The following is a 17,651-nucleotide window of genomic DNA, read 5'->3' on the forward strand; positions in this document are numbered from 1 at the left end:
TACACGCCCACCCAAAACACAGAGTCCTCTGCCCGTCTGTCAGGACTAGCAGCAGCGAGTTATTGGGCTTCTGTTCCCTTGAGATGTGTGAAGTGACACAATCCCACAGGCTGGAGGAGGGGGAGGAAAGGGTAAGAGGATGGGGAGCCGGGAGCCCATGAGACTGTGCCGCTAAAGGGATGGCAAGAAGCCAGTGTCAAACTGGGAGCTTCACATTGTTTTTAACTCGTTTGTTAAGAACCCCCCCAAAGTGAACTCTCACAGTCTTGCCGCAAATAATCCCTCCCTTGACTCCCAAACACCGCTTTGGGAGTGTACCAGTGCTGGGGAGAATTTATTTTTACAGCGTGTGTTTTCAACATTGGAATATAAAATATTCTCTAGAATTTACACACCATCAAAGACTGGGGCTCCTGCCCCATTAGCAGAGCCCAGGGGGAAGCCGTCTCCTGGCTTTTCACCCCATGAAGTACCCTGAGTTCCTGGCGTGGACGGTCAGTCACGGTGCCCTGGAGAGACTTCTCGGAGCTCTGATCCCAGAGGGGGTGGAAGGCTCAAGTTCACAAATCAATGCTTGGGCTCAGCCTCTTCCTTCCTGGAACAAGAACAAGGAAAGGTCACGAAGAATAAAAAAAGCCAAACCAACCTAGGTAACTCCCTGCTACTCTGGGAGCTGGAGCTGGAGCTACAGGAACTCTGGGGCACCAGCTTCAGACACTGGTGCTGATCTCTCATGCCCTGAGTCTGGGGTCTCAACTCGGGGCATGCATTCAATGGGACTGTCAGCATCTGCCCAGGACTGGCCCAGCAGGAAGGTGCTGCAAGTCGGGATTGAGGGGCATCAGCCAAGCCGTGGGTGTGGGGATCTCTAGCAGGCAGTGCTGGTATGGTGCATTGCAGAGCTGTGCAGAGGTGCCAGGCAGTGGAGCAGACTGTGGTGCACAGCTGGAGTTGTTCCTGCGAGTTCTGAACATCGCCTCCCCCCATCACACCTGCAGCCTCCGATCAGCAGTATCGGAGCCTCACATTAACCAGCATCAACCTCCACGCCACATCCAGCTCTGCTCTGCTCTGCTCCCCTCTAGGGCAGATCAGCCTGGGAGCAATTTGCCCATCACTAACCAGGCTAATCTTCATTCAGTTTTATTGTCCTGTATCTCTCCAGCCCCTTGTTTGCGCAGGTGACTGTAGGACTGAGAGAATCCAGCTATGAGCTGCCAGGAACTGTGCTGAACATGTTGCCTCTACATTTAAATAAAAAGGGCCTGGAGGGACAGAGGGTTGATATAAAGAGAATGATTTAGAGAATCTCACTTATTCCGGATTGACACCAGTGAAAACCCAGAGACCCCAGAGGGGTTTCTCTGGATTGACACCAACATACCAGGGCAGAATCCAGCCTGGTGGTCTGGCCCTTTCTTTATGCATTAAGGCACAGAGGCCAGCTCCTTGCAGGGTATTTTTGTCCACCCTCACATCACACACAGGGGCCTTAGCACTTTGCTTATCATGTACACCGGAAACAGACAAAATCCCCAGTGACCTTCCGCAGTCTCATGGTGCAGCCAGCCCAGGACGCTGCCCCTTCGGCGGGAACACATGGTGCAGCACAGACGGCACCCATCAGAAATCTCCTGCTCCGCGGGGGCAGCATGCGCTCTGCTGCCCTTTATCCCGCCTTGTTACCCCGACTGTCCCTTTAATGCAATTACCCAAGAGCATTACAAGAGCAGATCCCCTCTGGACGTGCGGTTGCTTAGACCACCCACACACCTACCTCCCTGGCCCAGGAGACGTGCCCCCCAGTGGGGAGGACAGGTGCTTCCGGATGTACTCTCTGGATCTGATGTCAGCCTGGAATTGGGGAGGAGATGGATTAGCGAAGACTCAAGACCTGATTGGTCAGACCGCCCCGCGCCCTCTAAAGAACTGTGCCAGGCAGATGCTCCCAGGCAGCTGCACAGGCCAGGAGGGGGAGTCGCTCTGCAGGGCCCTGGTGCGCTAAGCGCAGCATTCATCCTCTCTGCAAGTGAGCGGGGCGGGAAGGCTCAGCCCCAAGCTATCTGCAGAATATGGCCGGCAGTCCCGGGTAGGGCTCCCACACACGGAGGGACCCACCTGCCTCCCTGACCTTATTCCGCTCTATTCAGGCCCTCTGCCTCAACTGCACCTGGGCTGAGAAGACAAAGACCCAAAATGGAGGAGAAGGGTCTCGGCCCAGGCAGCCTTCGCTGCAGCGCGGTTGATTTTGGAAACAGAAATGAGATTTCCCAAAGCTCAGCTCCCCAATTCTGCATTTACCACAACGGAAGACGGCAAGGCACAGAGTAGGCAGCGGGCGCACGCCAGTCAGTGCCAGGGGCCACCTCAGCCCTGGCCCTCTCCCAAGCACTGGGGACGGGGGGCAACAAAGTACAAGGGTAACAGCCAGGCAGCTCAGCTGGGAGAGCAAATCCCCATCAAATCCCTCCAGCTCTCGACGCACAGTCCAGGAGCGCTGGTGAGTTCAGCTGGCCTCAGCCAGAGGCCTCGGAGAGACCTGAGTGCCTGGGATGTCCAGTAGAAATACAATTAACATCCCTCCCCTACCCCCACGGCGACCCGTGAGCCTCTGCACAGCTCGTACCATACTCAACCCTCCCCCGACTGGCATCTGCCCCCACTCCTCCTTGGCTCTGATGCCCTCAGATGTGGTGCAGGGACATGACAGGCCAGTCTCGACTTACGGTGGCAAGGGGCAAAGCAGGAGGTGGATGCTGACCTGCAGAGTGACTCCAGACCCCTGGCAATTGCTGAGGTGAAGGGGAAGCAGCCCGAGTTATTTCCCAGCTGCCCCTGGCACCCAGCCCAGGGAGCAGCAGGGACACTGCACGCTCCCCCTCAGCAGGACACCTGGAAGCAGAGCCTGGATTGCACCTTGGGAGAAGAGGAAGCGTGGGGGTGGGACCCAGAATTCCAGCAAAAAGCTCAGCGGCCCCACCTCGGGGCAAAGGCTCTGGTTAGCCTGCTCTGCTTGATGAAACAATGCACACCCACTGCAGCTGCCGGCTTCTGCTTCCCTCTCGCTCACTCCGGTTCCTGTTAATATAGCCCAGCCCTAGGGCAGGGCCTCTGGTTACCCCCCAGGCTGTCTCAGACTCATAGGGCCTGTCTACACTGCAACCAGACACCCGCGGCTGGCCCATGCAGCTGACTTGGGCTCGCAGGGCTGTTTCATTGCAGCGTAGACTTCTGGGCGCAGAGCCTGAGTTCTGGGACCATCTCACCTCACAGGGTCCTAGAGTCCGGACTCCACCCCAAGACTAATACACCCAGGTCTTTCTCCTCCTCGGTGGCTTCCAATTGATCTATTCCCAGCTTACAGCAACAATTCTTGCTGTTAGTCCCTAAGTGCATGACCTTGCACTTTGCACTATTACATTTCATCCCATTTCTATTACTCCAGTTTTCAAGGTCATCCAAATCTTCTTGTACAATATTCCGGTCCTCCTCCATATTGGCAATACCTCCCAACTTTGTGTCATCTGCAAATTTTATTAGCACACGCTCACTCTTTGTGCCAAGGTCATGCCAATGAAAATGTTAAATACGATTGGTCCCAAGGCTGATCCTTGAGGAACTCCACTAATAAACTTTGCCCAGCCGGACAGTTCACCTTTCAGTTTGACCCCCTGTACTCTCCCTTTTAGCCACAGGCTCCAACCTGTCTCTTCAAGGTGTAGTACATTCCTTCACGCCTACAGCAGCCTAATTGGCTTCTCCCTCTCTCCACAAGAACCTCCTCGATGGGGGTGCAAAGCCCCCTCCAAATGTAACTGCAGGAAAGAGTGATGCTGTGCGCAGCCCCAGGCCTCAGACCATGTGTCTCGTCCTATTGGGGCACACACAGGAGACAGAACCCCAGGTTAGAGTCCTTGAGAGAGCAAACCAGTCCCCCTCCCCACAGAGACAGGTATTTAGTGATCCCAGGTGCAGGGAGCGGGGAAGGGGCTGCTCCCTGAAACTCTGACCCCGCTGCCTTAGCCCGGCCTGCTACAGCCATTGGGCCCGGCCACAGAGGGAAGGACGCTTGGAAGGACCAGTGCCCCTCTGCCCGCAGGAAGCTGTTGGGAGCTGCGTCAGTCTGACCAGCAGCACAAAGGCCCTGTGGCAATGTCGCCCTGCCAGCACCTGGCCGTGTGTCTGGCAGCTGCCTCCTTGTGCTGGAAACAGGCCGGTGGGGAAGGAAGTGCCGGAGCGTTTTGCTTTTTCCTGGAGTGGCAGCGAGTGCTGCTGGGTCAGGGTCGCCCCTGGGTGGAGGCGTTCGCTGTCTATAGACACTGGACTCTCCGCTTCCTCCCCACCTGCCACTCCCAGCATGAGGGTTGCTACTGTGCGAGCCAGCGGCGCTGGGAACATTCCCACCCTGCTGCTGGGAGGAGCATCGCGCAGGGGCGGCACAGCTGGGCTATGGCAGACGTGTCATTCGCTCCCCCATCGCAGCAGTCAACGAATGCACTGTCCCCCCAGCCAAGGTAGATGTGGCCACACCCATCCCTCTAGCCACACACAGGGGGGCTGCAGCAGCAGGGCAGACTTTACTCACACTGCCCCTCCAGCAACCTCAGCCACAGCAGGAGGGAGGCAAGAGGGTCGTTCGGTCTCCATGGCTGGTTCAGTCTTGGGCCCCACGGTTGAGAGTGAGACCAGGGCCCCACTGGTGCCAGCAGTGGCAGTGGCTATAGGGATGCAGACACCTGTCCATTAAGAAGTGGGCTGAGACCCAGCAGCTCATTGCACACAGGCCAGCTAACAGCTGGGAAGGACTTGCCCGGGGCTGGATTTGAACTGGTGACCTACGGGCAAAGGGTTCCGTGTCCCAACTGAGAGCTAGGCTGGTTCTGGGAATGAGTCTCCCTCTCCCGCTCTGGGCTGCAGGGTGAGGTCACGCACCAGCCCGCACCTGAGCCAGTCGCATCGGCCTGTCCCAGTGCCGCTGTGGCAGCCCCGTCAGCCCAGGGTGAGGCAGGGCTGAGCTGAGCTGGCTGGGGAAGCCGCTCCCAGGCTGAGGAGCAGAGGCTGCCGGAAGACCTTCCTGCTTCTCTTTTCAATTTACGCCTTGGGCTGCATGGGGGTGGGGTGGGGTGGGGTGGGATCTTGCTGGGATGGCAGAGCGGGCTGAACCACAAGCTCACATGGCTTCCCTCCCTCCTGCTTTGCCCCCCACCTGGCATGGTGTCCCTGCCCACATCTGCCTCAACCTCCTCTCTCAAACCCTCTGCATTGCCCCTGTCCTGAAGTAAGCCCTTCTGAGTCAGGGAAAGCAAACAGGAAATCGCCCACTCGCCCCACCGGAGGAGAAATGCCACTGGGTGCCCACCCGAGACAGTAGGAGAGTGAGTAGCCACTGACTTGTGTGTTTCAGGGGTTTTCATGGGAACATCTCAGGCAAAGACGCACAGAGGGGGGAGGGATAGCTCAGTGGTTTGAGCACTGGCTTGCTAAATCCAGGGTTGTGAGCTCAATCCTTGAGGGGGCCACTTAGGGATCTGGGGCAAAAATCAGTATTTGGTCCTACTAGTGAAGACAGGGGGCTGGACTTGATGACCTTTCAAGGTCCCTTCCAGTTCTAGGAGATGGGATATCTCCATTTATTTAATTTTAGAGGACAAGGTGGGCTGTACAAGGGGGTGGGGATCAGAAGGCCAGTGGCCCCTGCCTGTGTTCTCACAGGTACTGTTCTAATGGACACAACCATCCTGCCTGCACCTCCCTGCTCAGAACACTGAGACAAGCTGTAAGCAGCCGCCCTCTTCACCAAACAGGCTAGATACCGTTATTCTCTTTTTCCTTAGGGTTCCCAGGCACACCAAAGGGAAAGCCCCAGAATCAGAACACAGGCCAACAACTCCGTTATTTAAATCGGGCATTCAACATTCCATGGGGAAAAGCCCCAAACTACAGACACTGACTCGGTGACCTCCAGCAAGCCAACGGAGGATGCCTAGAAGTGGTCATGGACCAAGGGTCCTCCATGTGACATGTGAAATCCTTAAGGAGCAATTCTGGTGGAAGCAAACTTTTAGTCAGATAGCTTCATTTCCCAGAGTACAGCTTGTTCTCAGGTGTGTGATTCACAGAGGAAAACAGCTTTGTCAAATCTCCTCAGCTAAGCAGGACAGGGCCGGCTCAGTACTTGGCTGGGAGGCCTCCAAAGAAAACGGAGAGAACTGTAGAATGTGCTGCGCAAGGGACCATCTTTCCAGGGAGATACAACCCTTTGTGGTCATCAAAGAAGCCACAGCCACCTCAACAAGAGTAATGGTGGGAGTTCTGGGCTAAATTCTCCCCAAAGCTTCTTTTGGGAAAGTCAGTCTTTACTTAAAAACCTCACTGCATGGTGGTAGCTCAGAACAGCTCCAGAGATGGCTTCATGATACACCCCCCCTCGAAGGAGTTTGGGCTCCTTCCAGCTGAAAGGAACTAGATAAACGTACAAGGCCAGGACTAGGGAGGTGGATTAATAAAACTCCCCAGGGCTGCCCTGGATGTAACTCACATGTTTGTGCTGGTCGTGTGAATTCCTGCACCAAACTCCCCACTAGCTCGCTTCATGCCTCCCTGCGAGTTCTGTGCTGGAGATGCTGCTTAAGAGCCACTCACCGACTCCACATGCCAGACAATGAAATACGGTTACATAAGGAGCAGTTTGTTTGGAGGAATTTTTTCCCCTGTTCATAATTGGACAGTTTCATAACTCAGTTGACAAATAACTCTGATCACTCTTCAGGATAAGACATTACGTGATGAATTTCATAACAAGGGAAACAGACTGCTTGATAAAATGCCTGCTGGGAGCCCAAGTAGCAAAAGCCTCATTCACTTACTGTTCTTCTGCAGGAGGAAAAAACCCCAAACCAAGTTCGCCTAATAACAAGCTAAGGCTTGATTAGGCAGCAAGTTACTTGCCAGCCCTCACTCCTAATGCTGTGCTGAGAGACAGCTTAGCCCAGCTTATTAACCAAGAGGCTAATCAATAAGATGGATCATTGTGCCGTAATAATCCCTTCTATTTTCGGAGGAGACTAGTGCTGGCATTAGGGGTCTGGAATTTCTACCTTGTCTCTTTTGTGAATGGGCAGCAGTGGCACATGTGGGCACAGCGTGCTGGTGGAGAGGGAAGGAGGGTCAGGTCTCAGGGAATAGGGGGTTCTGGCCCTCAGCTGGCACTCCCCCGCTGGATAGCAGGAACGTGGAACAGGCAGGGCAGAGTTCCAGTTCCTTGATGGAGGAGAGTTTAACAGCACAGGTGCAGTGGCTTGAAAGTGCAGCGTCCAGGGGCAACAATTCAGACTGGCCTCTCTGCCGCTTCGTGGCGGGCCAGGGCTGCCCCATGGATTGCCCTGTCGGCACCTCCTGAGCCAGCAGGGCTCTGCTGGGCAAGCTGCCGGCTGGAGTGAAAAGGGTCATGTAGTGACCAGGAGTCTGACGGGCAGCAAAGCAGCAAGTCAAGGCAGCAGAGGGAACAAAGCCTATTCCGGTGCAGGTCCTGTTCCATCCCAGGGAGTCAAGGCTGGGAGCTCATTTGCTAAAAGGCTCCACTCCATACCCCGTGCAGGTGTAGCTTGGAATCTGAACCGGCTTGGCATTCTTGCACCCACAGACAGGTCATGAGGAGCTCTCGTTGGGGACACCAGGGGCCGCTCAGGCAGATTTAGTGCCATGCCACCAGTAGCTGTAGGTTGGGTGTTTTGCCTGTGGCAGTGGGAGGCTGGTTCATGTTCACCTGGGTTCCTGTGTTTGGGTTGCACCTGGGAAGTCCCTCTGGCTGGGATCAAACCTCCGCAGAGGAACTTCAAATATTCATGAGCCTGCCAGAGGAGACAGAGTGCTACCTCTGCGCACACAGAGTTCTCATGCCCCGGCCTGGTATTTACTTGCGGAATGAGGTCCAAGCAGGATGTAAATATTTATTGTAGCAGACAATGAATTTCCCTCTGCTTCCTCTGAAAGTTCACTACACTTGCTGCATCTGAGACACACGTCCCCAGTCAGCAAAGCCACCTCTTGTCCCAAATGCAAATACGACTGCGTCCATGGCCGAGATGATGTCTGGCACCCACTTCATACAACTTAGCCACGTGTACCCCAGTGCAGGGTCCCCACAGCAGCTACACAGCCACTGCCTTCATGTAAGACAGCACCATGGCCCAGCGACGGAGGGAATGGAAGAGCTGAGCTCAGCTGTGAGCTGCGCATGTTTGAAGCTACCAGAACCTTCAGACCCAGGAAAAGCTTCAAGGGCTGACAACCCTGAAGCTTCACCTTGGGCATCAGAAAAGCTGTGATCATATGGTACTACCCAGGCAAAACCTGCTGTAGGACATTCCCCTTTCACATCTCCTCAACGCCCTGCAGGCTCACCACAGAGAAATACACAAATCATAACATTCAAAAACCAGTAGGAGAACACTTCCACCTCCCTGGTCACTCAGTAACCGACTTAAAGGTGGCAATTTTGCAACAGAAAAGCTTCAAAAACAGACTCCAACGAGAAATTGCTGAGCTTGAATTAATATGCAAACTAGATACCATTAAGTTGGGTTTGAACAGAGACTGGGAATGGCTGGGTCATTACACACATTGAATCTCTTTCCCCATGTTAAGTATCCTCACACCTCCTTGTCAACTGTCTAAAATGCGCCATCTTGATTATCACTACAAAAGTTTTTTCTCTCCTGCTGATAATAGCTCATCTTAATTAATTAGCCTCTTACAGTTGGTCTGGCTACTTCCACTTTTTCATGTTTTCTGTATGTATATAGATCTTCTTACTATCTTCCATTCTATGCATCTGAAGAAGTGGGCTGTAGCCCACGAAAGCTTATGCTCTAATAAATGTGTTAGTCTCTCAGGTGCCACAAGTCCTCCTGTTCTTAGTTCAGGAAGGACCCCTACATTCTATTTTCTAGTGCTTTACTCAGCTCAGCTTTAACTCAAAGGGCTGTGGCTTTCAGCCCTACCACACGCTAACCCCAGTTGTATGGTCAGCTAGATCTCAGGAAAAGGATTGCCCAATGTTGTTGAATGTTCAGTGTTTGCTCAGTTTTATCCCGTTCCTCCTCCCTAGACCACCCAAACTCTGCTCGGGGGAACAGCTACGGCATCTGTGGAGACCTAGCTGGTGCCTGGTGCTGGCTCCGCTACCTCGCCTCAGGCCACTAAATCACATCAAAAGAAGTTACATCCTTTGCTACTAAAGTTCTTGTTTCCTGTAGGTGATTGTTGTCATAACCCCTGGGAGGCTGTGTGATGCGGGGCAGGTTCCATGAGATAGGGAACTGGCGAGCTAGTGAGGTCCATATGAGTGTCTATGACACACTCTCCATGAAGATATGACCTGTACTATGAAAAAGTCCAAGAACCCCTGTGCTGAATAATTCTCCTCCCTCCTTAGGTTCACACCCTTCTAATCCTTGGAGATGGTTCTCAAATCTTCCCCCAGAAGGAGTCACCAGCAAATACATTTTGTCCCTTTAACTAATGCCTCAGGTCAGCTGGAGCGGCTGGAGGAGTCTAGCCAGCCAGTCTCAAAGAAGAGGCATGGGAATGGGACGGAAGGCGACAGAAAGCAGCTGTGAGGAGCAGGGCACTTGGGTCAAAATGATTTCCAAAAGAAATACGGGCATGTTTCCACTGGGGAAGGCTTTTCCCTCCCCTCCTAACACGCCCCCAAGGGCCACACAGCGCAACTATGAGAGCCTGTCTCCTGAAGCGTCGGGTGCTGGCCACTGCCGGCAGTGAGCTATGGGACTAGATGACCTGTAAGACTGCTCCAGTCTGTCAGGAGGTGGGATATGGGACCAGAAACTCCATGATCAGCTCTGGTCTGGGGACGCCAATGGGCAGTTTTGCTTTGAGCTTTGCTGGCCGTCGCTCTACAACTAAACAGTGTCACACGGTTCAATTTTCAGAAAATATCACAGTACCAACGAACAACTTCTGTCTGCAGCGCCTGTGTCTGGCCTTGGTAGGAGCCTTCTCAATACTGCTCAGAAAGCAACGGAGCCCGGGCTGGCAGACACGGGACGAAGGCCGAGGCGTAGCCATCGGAACACACGCTGTTCCAGGGTGACGTTACAGACGCCGCTCCCCAAACGCGGAGCGGGGCAGCCTGCCTGAACTGCTAATGGCAGGGCGATCCTGAGGAGAAGGAAGCTCTTCTCCGGGCTTCACACTTCTTGAGATTCATTTCTCCAGCCCTGCTGTGATTTCATTATAAAATCGCTGGCAGCAAGAGGCACTGAATGCGATCCAGTGCTGTCACCTACAGGCTACGTCTGGGACCGGCAGCCTGCAGCTTGTTGCGGAGTGCGGCATACCCCATAGCCCAGAGGATGAACACTGCAGTCTGTGTTCGGCTCCACATTCTGGGAAAGCTGCACCTCCAGCTCCTCTGCATTATTAACCCCAGAGCCAGCCTGCAGAGAGGAGCAGAGAGCCCCACCAGGCTGGATCCGCACTGAGGGCTGCGGGTGCTTCTATGCACCGTGTGTCAGGGACAGGTCAGGAGGACAAAGAAAGAGGGAAGGAGCAGTTTTATAAATAAGAAGACAGGTAGATCAGAACCGCCAGGATCGGCTGTAGCCCGTAGCTGGAGGGGACGGCCTGGCAGGCTCAGGCACCGCTCTTGGGGAAGGCTGAAGGAATTGGGTTTGTTTAGTTTGGAAAGGAGAAGACTGAGAGGGGACATGAGAGCAGTTTTCAGGTATCTAAAAGGGTGTCATAAGGAGGAGGGAGAAAACTTGTTCACCTTAGCCTCTAAGGATAGAACAAGAAGCAATGGGTTTGAACTGCAGCAAGGGAGGTCTAGGTTGGACATTAGGAAAAAGTTCCTAACTGTCAGGGTGGTTAAACACTGGAATAAATTGCCTAGGGAGGTTGTGGAATCTCCGTCTCTGGAGATGTTTAAGAGTAGGTTAGATAAACCTCTATCAGGGATGGTCTAGACAGTATTTGATCCTGCCATGCGGGCAGGGGACTGGACTCGATGACCTCTCGAGGTCCCGTCCAGTCCTAGAATCTATGAATCTATAAGGGAGGCCAGCCGTCGCAGTCCTGTCATTCACAGCTGCCTGTCACCCCTTCACTAGCTAACTGGCCACGTCTCCCATGACAGGCTCGGATCCCCATCCCCTAGCTGCCCCTGCCTTCGCACCTGTCGGATGGGCTCTGGGATCCGGTACCTACAGCAGGACTGGACCAGGCGCACTGCCGACTCCAGGCACGTCCTGTGGCCCACGGAGACATAGATGGGCTTCGTGCTCTTGTTGTAGCTGCGCAGGGCCTGGAGGGTTGGAAACCGGACAGACCAGAGCTTTGGGGCTTGTTTAAAACAAACGCACGACGTCAGTGATTGCACACGCATCTGGGGACACTTGGGAGAGCTGGGGGGTATCAGACATTTCAGAGCCCCGGCCTTTACTGCTCCTCGCTGCTTGGGAGCATCACAGGGAGGGTCTGTCTCCTAGGGCTCCCTGTGCTCCCCATCCCCAATATTTCACACTGCTCAGCAAGGGACCTTGCTCAGTGGAGAATATACCCAGGCGAAGGAGGCAGCCAACCCCTGCCAGCTCTGAGTGGGGACCCAGCCAGCCCCACCATCTCCCAAGCTGCCTTTTCCACCAAGGTACAGAGGTTCCTGTCTCACAGTCTGGAGACCTGCCACAGAAAAAACTCCTGCCCGTGCTTTGCCCCTTTGCTGTAATGGTGCCGGACACGGGCAGATAGACCAGGACATGGCAGCTCACATACCACTGTCACATATGACAAAGTGGCCGTGCATCCCAGGAGGGGATCCCATGCCGTGGGCTGACAGGAATGGGAGGTGAGCGTTAGCTCTGCCTGCTCAGATCCTGCCCTCCTGGCTTATTGTCACTGGGCTGCAGAGAGCTGCACTACACTTTGTCCCCTCCCTCCTTCCCATTTGAGCCAGGCTAGGGAACATGGAGAAGGCCCAGCTGTGACCAACATGCAAAGCAGACTGCCCATGACTTACCATGCCCAGGACTCTCCCAGAGGTGCCCCTCAGAGGGAATACGTCTCCTCCCATCTGCAGGTCGCGGATCTAAAACGAGCAAGCACCCAAGGGCCAGCTGGTTAGAGCTCCAGTGCATCGATTCCAGGAGGGTCTGGGAGAGCCTACTCCAGAACTTCCCTCCTTGGTCTGAACAGGCTCCCATAATACCACCAGCACTTCCTGCGGGGAAAGGCTGCGCTGGAGAAACCGGGAGCTGCCCCTCACCAGCCAGCATGTGGCTCCCCAGCTGCTCGTGGTGGGAGAGGCCAGGAGGGGGGCCGCTAGGAGCTCCCTCTCACCAAGGCTCTTACTCCATTTCCCCCACTGACACAGGAGGGAGGAATGCTCGCGCTGGCCTTACCTGCCCCTTGTGCTGCTCATCCTTGGCCAGGCCATCGACCTGCAGGAGGTTTTTGGCCACACCAATACAGGGCAGGCCCGTCAGCACCCCCAGGTGGCAGGCCACACCAAACCCTGCTGAACAAGCCAAGAGATGGTCAAGGGAAACAGGAAGGGGCCAGCAATGGGGTTCTCCATCCGGTTCTGGTGACCCTCGTCAGAGGGGACAGCCCCGGGTACGTCTGTAGGCCTGTGACAACACTACAGCCCAGCGCAGAGTGGGTGGTACTGGCAGATGGGGACCAGTGCCGCAGGGACAGAGTTCGCCACAGAGGGGCCGTCTGTCAACCCCAAAACAGGAGGTTCCAGAACTTCCAGATGGGATCAGAACCCAATCTATGCCTCTGGGGGAAGGGAATTAGCCTATTGCTAGATGATAATTATTTAATATCTCCTTCACTGGTCTAGAGCTCTGGACCCTAGTGAACAGCAGGACTCTCTCCTGGAGCCTGGGGGTCCCCTGCCGGGGGGCAGCGCTCTCTCTTAGGGCCTGGGGTTCCCATCAGGGGGCAGTGCTCTCTCCTAGGGCCTGGGGTTCCTGTCGGGGGGAGCAGTGCTCTCTCCTGGAGCTTGGGGGGGTCCCCGTCGGGGGGCAGAGCTCTCTCATACCTCTGTGATGGAGTACGCCATTCCCATCTACGAGCAGCACCTGGAAGAACCAGGTGATGTGTTAGTTACCAAGCACCATGGATCTCTCCAGCTGAATGAACACACCTCTGACCTGAACAAGTGGCGAGTGAGGAAGGAGAAGGAGAAGGCTCCATTTCAATCCTTTGCCCCACCCCCACAGCTCCTTTACCCAGGTTCTCCTCACCCCCACCTGCCCCGCTCTCCCTTTTGATGACCATCCCTGGGAGTAGGGAGCTGATCTTTCTATTGCAGGCCGAGTGCCCTGCAACCCCGTAGTACTAAAGAAAGGATGGGAGTCATCCCCACATCTTGCCTTCCCTGCTCACAGACAAGGTGAAGTCTGGCTGGCCATTGGCTCGGTTTCCCCATCCCCGCAGAGACAGTGGAGCAGACACAACAACAAGGCTGTGTTAGGATGCACCCTGCCCTGCCCTGCCCGCTGCAGAGGTGCTGGGCAGGGCAACCTCTAGGGAGAGTTTCTTTTCAGGTACATCCAGCACCCCAGGGACATCTCCCCAGGAGAGAAAGGAACATACTGCACCTGAGGCCTGAGCCCAGGCTCTCGCTCCTGAAGTCTCTGAGCAGCTTCCACCAGGAAAGGGGCCTCTCGAAAAGCTAAGTACCCTGCCACGTAGGGGGCACTCACGGTTACCATCTGGCAATCCTCATATAGCACCTGGGACAAAACGAGGACAGTGCTGAGAACACAGAGTCATGTCTGCAAGGGGCAACTTAACACAGCAGGCACTAGGATCAGTGTGCTGAAACCAGGAACCCAGGCCATAGCTGGCTTAATCCTGACCGGCTCAGATATTTCTTCTCCAGTATGTATATTCTCTCTCTCTCGCTTCAATACTCTCCCCGAACCCTGCTGGGCCGCTCCCCCAAAGTTAAACACAAATGCTGCACATTAGCTCACGCCAACTTCTCCCCTCAGTGTGAGTGTGGGGGTGGGGGGAGAGAAGTAATGGGCAGATGATGGAAAATGACCAGATATACCCTACCCTGAATGAGTACAGGGACTTTGCCAATGCCTAGGGGTGCTTCGGCCCCATTTGAGTGTGCAACAGCGGGAGAACACTGTCCTTATAATCAAGTCTGCGATTTAGGTCACGGAGGTCATGGAATCCGTGACTTCCAGTGGCCTCCATGACTTCAGCTTGCGGTGGTCGAGAGCTGCAATGTCCGCCACCACCCGCTGGGCCAGGAAGCTGTGAGGTACCCCTGCCGCCTCTGGTGGCCCGTGCAGCTCCGTGCCGCCGGTGGTGGCGATGGGCGAAAATACCCTCAGCTCTCTGTTACTGGCAGCAGAACCCCCGAGCTCCCAGCTGCTGGGGGCGGTGGGAAAAACCCCGAGCTCCCTGCCCTGGGGCTGGTGGGGTACCCCCCAGTTCCTGGCGGGCAGCGGCGGGGAACCCCCAAGCTCCGGGCTGCCGGAGATGGCAGGGACAAGCTCCTTGCCGCTGTGGCCGCTCCTGGCCCCCATGGGTGGAGGGAAACCCAAAGCTCCCAGACCCTGCAGACAGCGGGAGACTCCCGGAGCTGCAGGTGGCAGAGGTATCCCGCAGTCCCCAGCTGCTACAGGCAGCTCCTAGTCCCTGCAGCTGCCCCGCTTGAAGTAGTGTGGGGATCCGCAGATCCCCATTTTGTCAAGGATATTTTTAGTAAAAGTTAGGGACAGGTCACGGCTTCCCTGAATTTTTCTGTTTTGCCCGTGACGTGTCCGTGACTTTTACTAAAAATATCCGTGACAAAATCTTAGCCTTACTTATAATCAATGCCTGATCAAAGGGCCTCTCACCCAGCATTCGGAAAAGCAAGTGGATTCCAGAAGAAAGCCTGTTAGGAACTGACCAAGGACAGTAGGTGAATTAACTCACACAGCCGTCATGGGCAAGTCTTTAAGAACTGTGGCAGGATTTGATTCTCACTTTCTGTGATTTCCAGTGGATATCAATGTTCAATTCCATATTTGTTGTCAGTGTTTTTAGTTAGTGACAACTTTTTACATTCGTTGAAATCTGTACATAAACTCTGATAAATCTTTATTAATTCAAAGTTTAATGACTGCAGAATGTGGGAGACTCACAACAGATTTGGAAGTGCCATTGTAAATCACATCTCATATTAACTGATTACCAGAGGGATCTGACAAGGAAGGCACCATCTGTCTAGGAATGTCACATTGTTTTAACTTGCTCTCCTGGTAAATGTTGAATAACAATGGCCTTTCTGTGGTTTGTTTCTGGATAGAGGGTGAAACTGTTGATTTCCAACATTTACCTGATTCAATCAAAATCTTCAAAGGCCGTTGATTAGCTATTTCTTATCAACATCATCATCTCTGACCCACTCCTGAGCAATTGCCACACCCTGGAACCACCTCCCCGGGCCTCCAGAAGTTCTCTGTAACTCTTGGACTCAGCTTCTCTCTGCAGGAAGTGACCAAACTACGTATTTCCAAATTAATTTTGCTAGGTAATACCAAAGATCATCACTCCTGTTCTCTCCCCCTCCCCCATGCTCTCTGCAGAAAGCCTTTTCTTGGTGAACATGCGGGTCAGATACTTGGCTGGAGCCTTGTGACGCTGAGATACAGTCCATGATGCCCTTTGGGGTAGGCTGGTTTTCTACAAAGCCTTTACAGTACAGGTATCCCAACCATGAGACCACCGCTCAAGGGCCATTACCTCAAGATCTGGGAAGCTGAGAACCACCAGGGAAGCGCAGGCGATTGCGTCGTTTCCTTTGACATAAGACAGGTCCACCCCTCCCACTCTCTCCAGTCCTGCAAAGGTGGAATCTTTCTGCCATTCCTCAGTGTCCTCCTCAATCACATTTGCTTTTAGCTGGGCCTGCTCCCTAAGGAAAGATAACCACAGGCAAAAACAGTGTCTTTTTATTCCCAACTCCATACACAACACATTGAAATGACAGAAGCAGGCTGGGCCGGGCATCCTGCAAAATCGTGTTATTCGATTATTTCAGCAGGTTTCCATTCAACAAGGCTCTGCTGGTTTAGGAAAGACATGATGGGTTGGCAGATGGACAGCGTATTCCTTAGGGCAGTGTGGTCTAGTTACTGAAGCAGAACATCGGGATTCCGAGGTTCTAGTCTCAGAACTGTCAGTGCTTCTGAGTGACCTTGGCAAACTTGTGTGCTTCCATTTCTGCAATTGGAAAATGGAGATGCTAAAAATCCCGTGTTTCACAGCAGGGTTCACGAGGGCTGACTGCAAAGCATTTGAGATCCTGAGCCAGAACAGGGGCTTTTCATTGCATGGATGGGAAGGGATGAAACAATCCAAGCTGACAAGCTGGCCGGCTCCAGATCTCTGCAGAGACCTACTACGTGAGGCCAAGGAGATACCTCACCTCAATACTAAGGCAGACCCTGACCAAGCTCAGTTAGTGACCACAAACCTGAAGAGGGGCACGAAGCCCCATCTGAAGCCAGAGGAGTGACTGCACTGCCTGCGGCACAGAGGAGAGACTGGGACAGAGCCACTCTCTCCTGACAACACCCCAATAACAGGGAGCCCAGGGGAGAGCCCCAAAGAGCATCAGGAATAGGTGACCAGATGTCCTGATTTTGTAGGGGCAGTCCCGATATTTGGGACTTTTTCTTATATAGGCACCTATTACCTCCCACCCCGTCCAGATTTTTCACATTTGCTGTCGGGTCACCCTAATCAGGAAGCAGCACAGGTGTGATGTCCAAGAGCCACTCGGACAAACAGTGCCCACCCCTCGGGAAGGGAGAGATCTGGGGATGGTCCCCACTTCTACCACCAGGTCAGAACAACTCATAGAACTGGGGACCCACCTTTGAGCGACACCAGGGGCCACAGCCCAGCATGGCCTAAAAGGGCCAGGCTTTGCCACCTCATCCCATGCCCCAGCCCAATAGAGTCAAGGGTTCCCAGGTGTCCAGTTTTTGATTGGAACGCCTGGTCAAAAAGGGACCCTGGTGGCTCCGGTCAGCACTGCTGACTGGGCCGTTAAAAGTCCAGTTGGCGGCGCAGCGAGGCTCAGGCAGGCTCCCTGCCTGCCCTGATTCCCCATGGTTCCCGGAAGCGTCCAGCGTGTCCCTGAGAGCCCGAGATGCAAGGGTGGGCAGGGAGGCTCCGTGAGCTGCCCCCACCCCGAGCACTGGCTCCACAGCTCCCATTTGCCAGGAACCACAGCCAATGGGAGCTGCTGGGGCAGGGGCAACGGCAGCATGTGGAACCTCTCTGGTTGCCCCTGCGCCTAGGAGCCGCAGGGACATGCTGTCCACTTCTGGGAGCCGCCTGAGGTAAGTGCCACCCGGAGCCTGCACCCCAAACCTCCTCCCTGAGCCCCCTCCAACACGTCAACCCCCTCGGCTCCAGTCCAGAGCCCCCTCCGGCACCCCAAATCCCTCATCCCCGGCCCCATCCCAGAGCCTGCACCCCCCCACACCCCAACCCCCTGCCCCAGCCCTGAGCCCCCTCCAACACATCAAACCCCTCGGCTCCAGTCCAGAGCCCCCTCCCGCACCCCAAATCCCTCATCCCCGGCCCCATCCCAGAGCCTGCACCCC

The 17,651-nt window shown here is 54.6% G+C and overlaps 1 protein-coding gene across 2 annotated transcripts; it reads right to left on the reverse strand.

The window, feature by feature from the left end:
- Positions 1-279: 279 nt before the first annotated feature.
- On the reverse strand, positions 280-16,886 carry ENDOV (endonuclease V). 2 transcript variants are annotated; one of them, XM_034790403.1, is made up of 8 exons: positions 15,778-16,882; positions 13,629-13,763; positions 13,067-13,106; positions 12,420-12,532; positions 12,038-12,106; positions 11,198-11,326; positions 1,778-1,854; positions 280-595 (listed from the first exon to the last, which is right to left on the reverse strand). In XM_034790403.1, the coding sequence occupies exons 1-8, from the start codon at positions 16,042-16,044 to the stop codon at positions 568-570; spliced, it is 858 nt and encodes a 285-aa protein (XP_034646294.1). In that variant the 5' UTR covers positions 16,045-16,882; the 3' UTR covers positions 280-567. The 2 variants fall into 2 exon arrangements, 1 of the variants encoding a protein (XP_034646294.1); XR_004648187.1 differs by lacking the exon at positions 280-595 and adding an exon at positions 2,302-2,547 and having other exon boundaries at positions 15,778-16,886.
- Between the last annotated feature and the right edge of the window lie 765 nt (positions 16,887-17,651).

The sequence above is a fragment of the Trachemys scripta genome, chromosome 14 (genome assembly GCF_013100865.1).
Source record: "Trachemys scripta elegans isolate TJP31775 chromosome 14, CAS_Tse_1.0, whole genome shotgun sequence".
In the NCBI taxonomy this organism is placed as follows: domain Eukaryota; kingdom Metazoa; phylum Chordata; order Testudines; family Emydidae; genus Trachemys; species Trachemys scripta.

Coding starts and splice junctions, on each gene's coding strand:
- ENDOV (XM_034790403.1), bottom strand. CDS start 16,044: ATGCCCGGCCCAGCCTGCTTCTGTCATTTCAATGTGTTGTGTATGGAG. Junction 12,533..13,066: donor TGGCGTACTCCATCACAGAG/GTATGAGAGAGC, acceptor CTTGTTCAGCAG/GGTTTGGTGTGGCCTGCCAC. Junction 12,107..12,419: donor ATGAGCAGCACAAGGGGCAG/GTAAGGCCAGCG, acceptor TGCTCGTTTTAG/ATCCGCGACCTGCAGATGGG.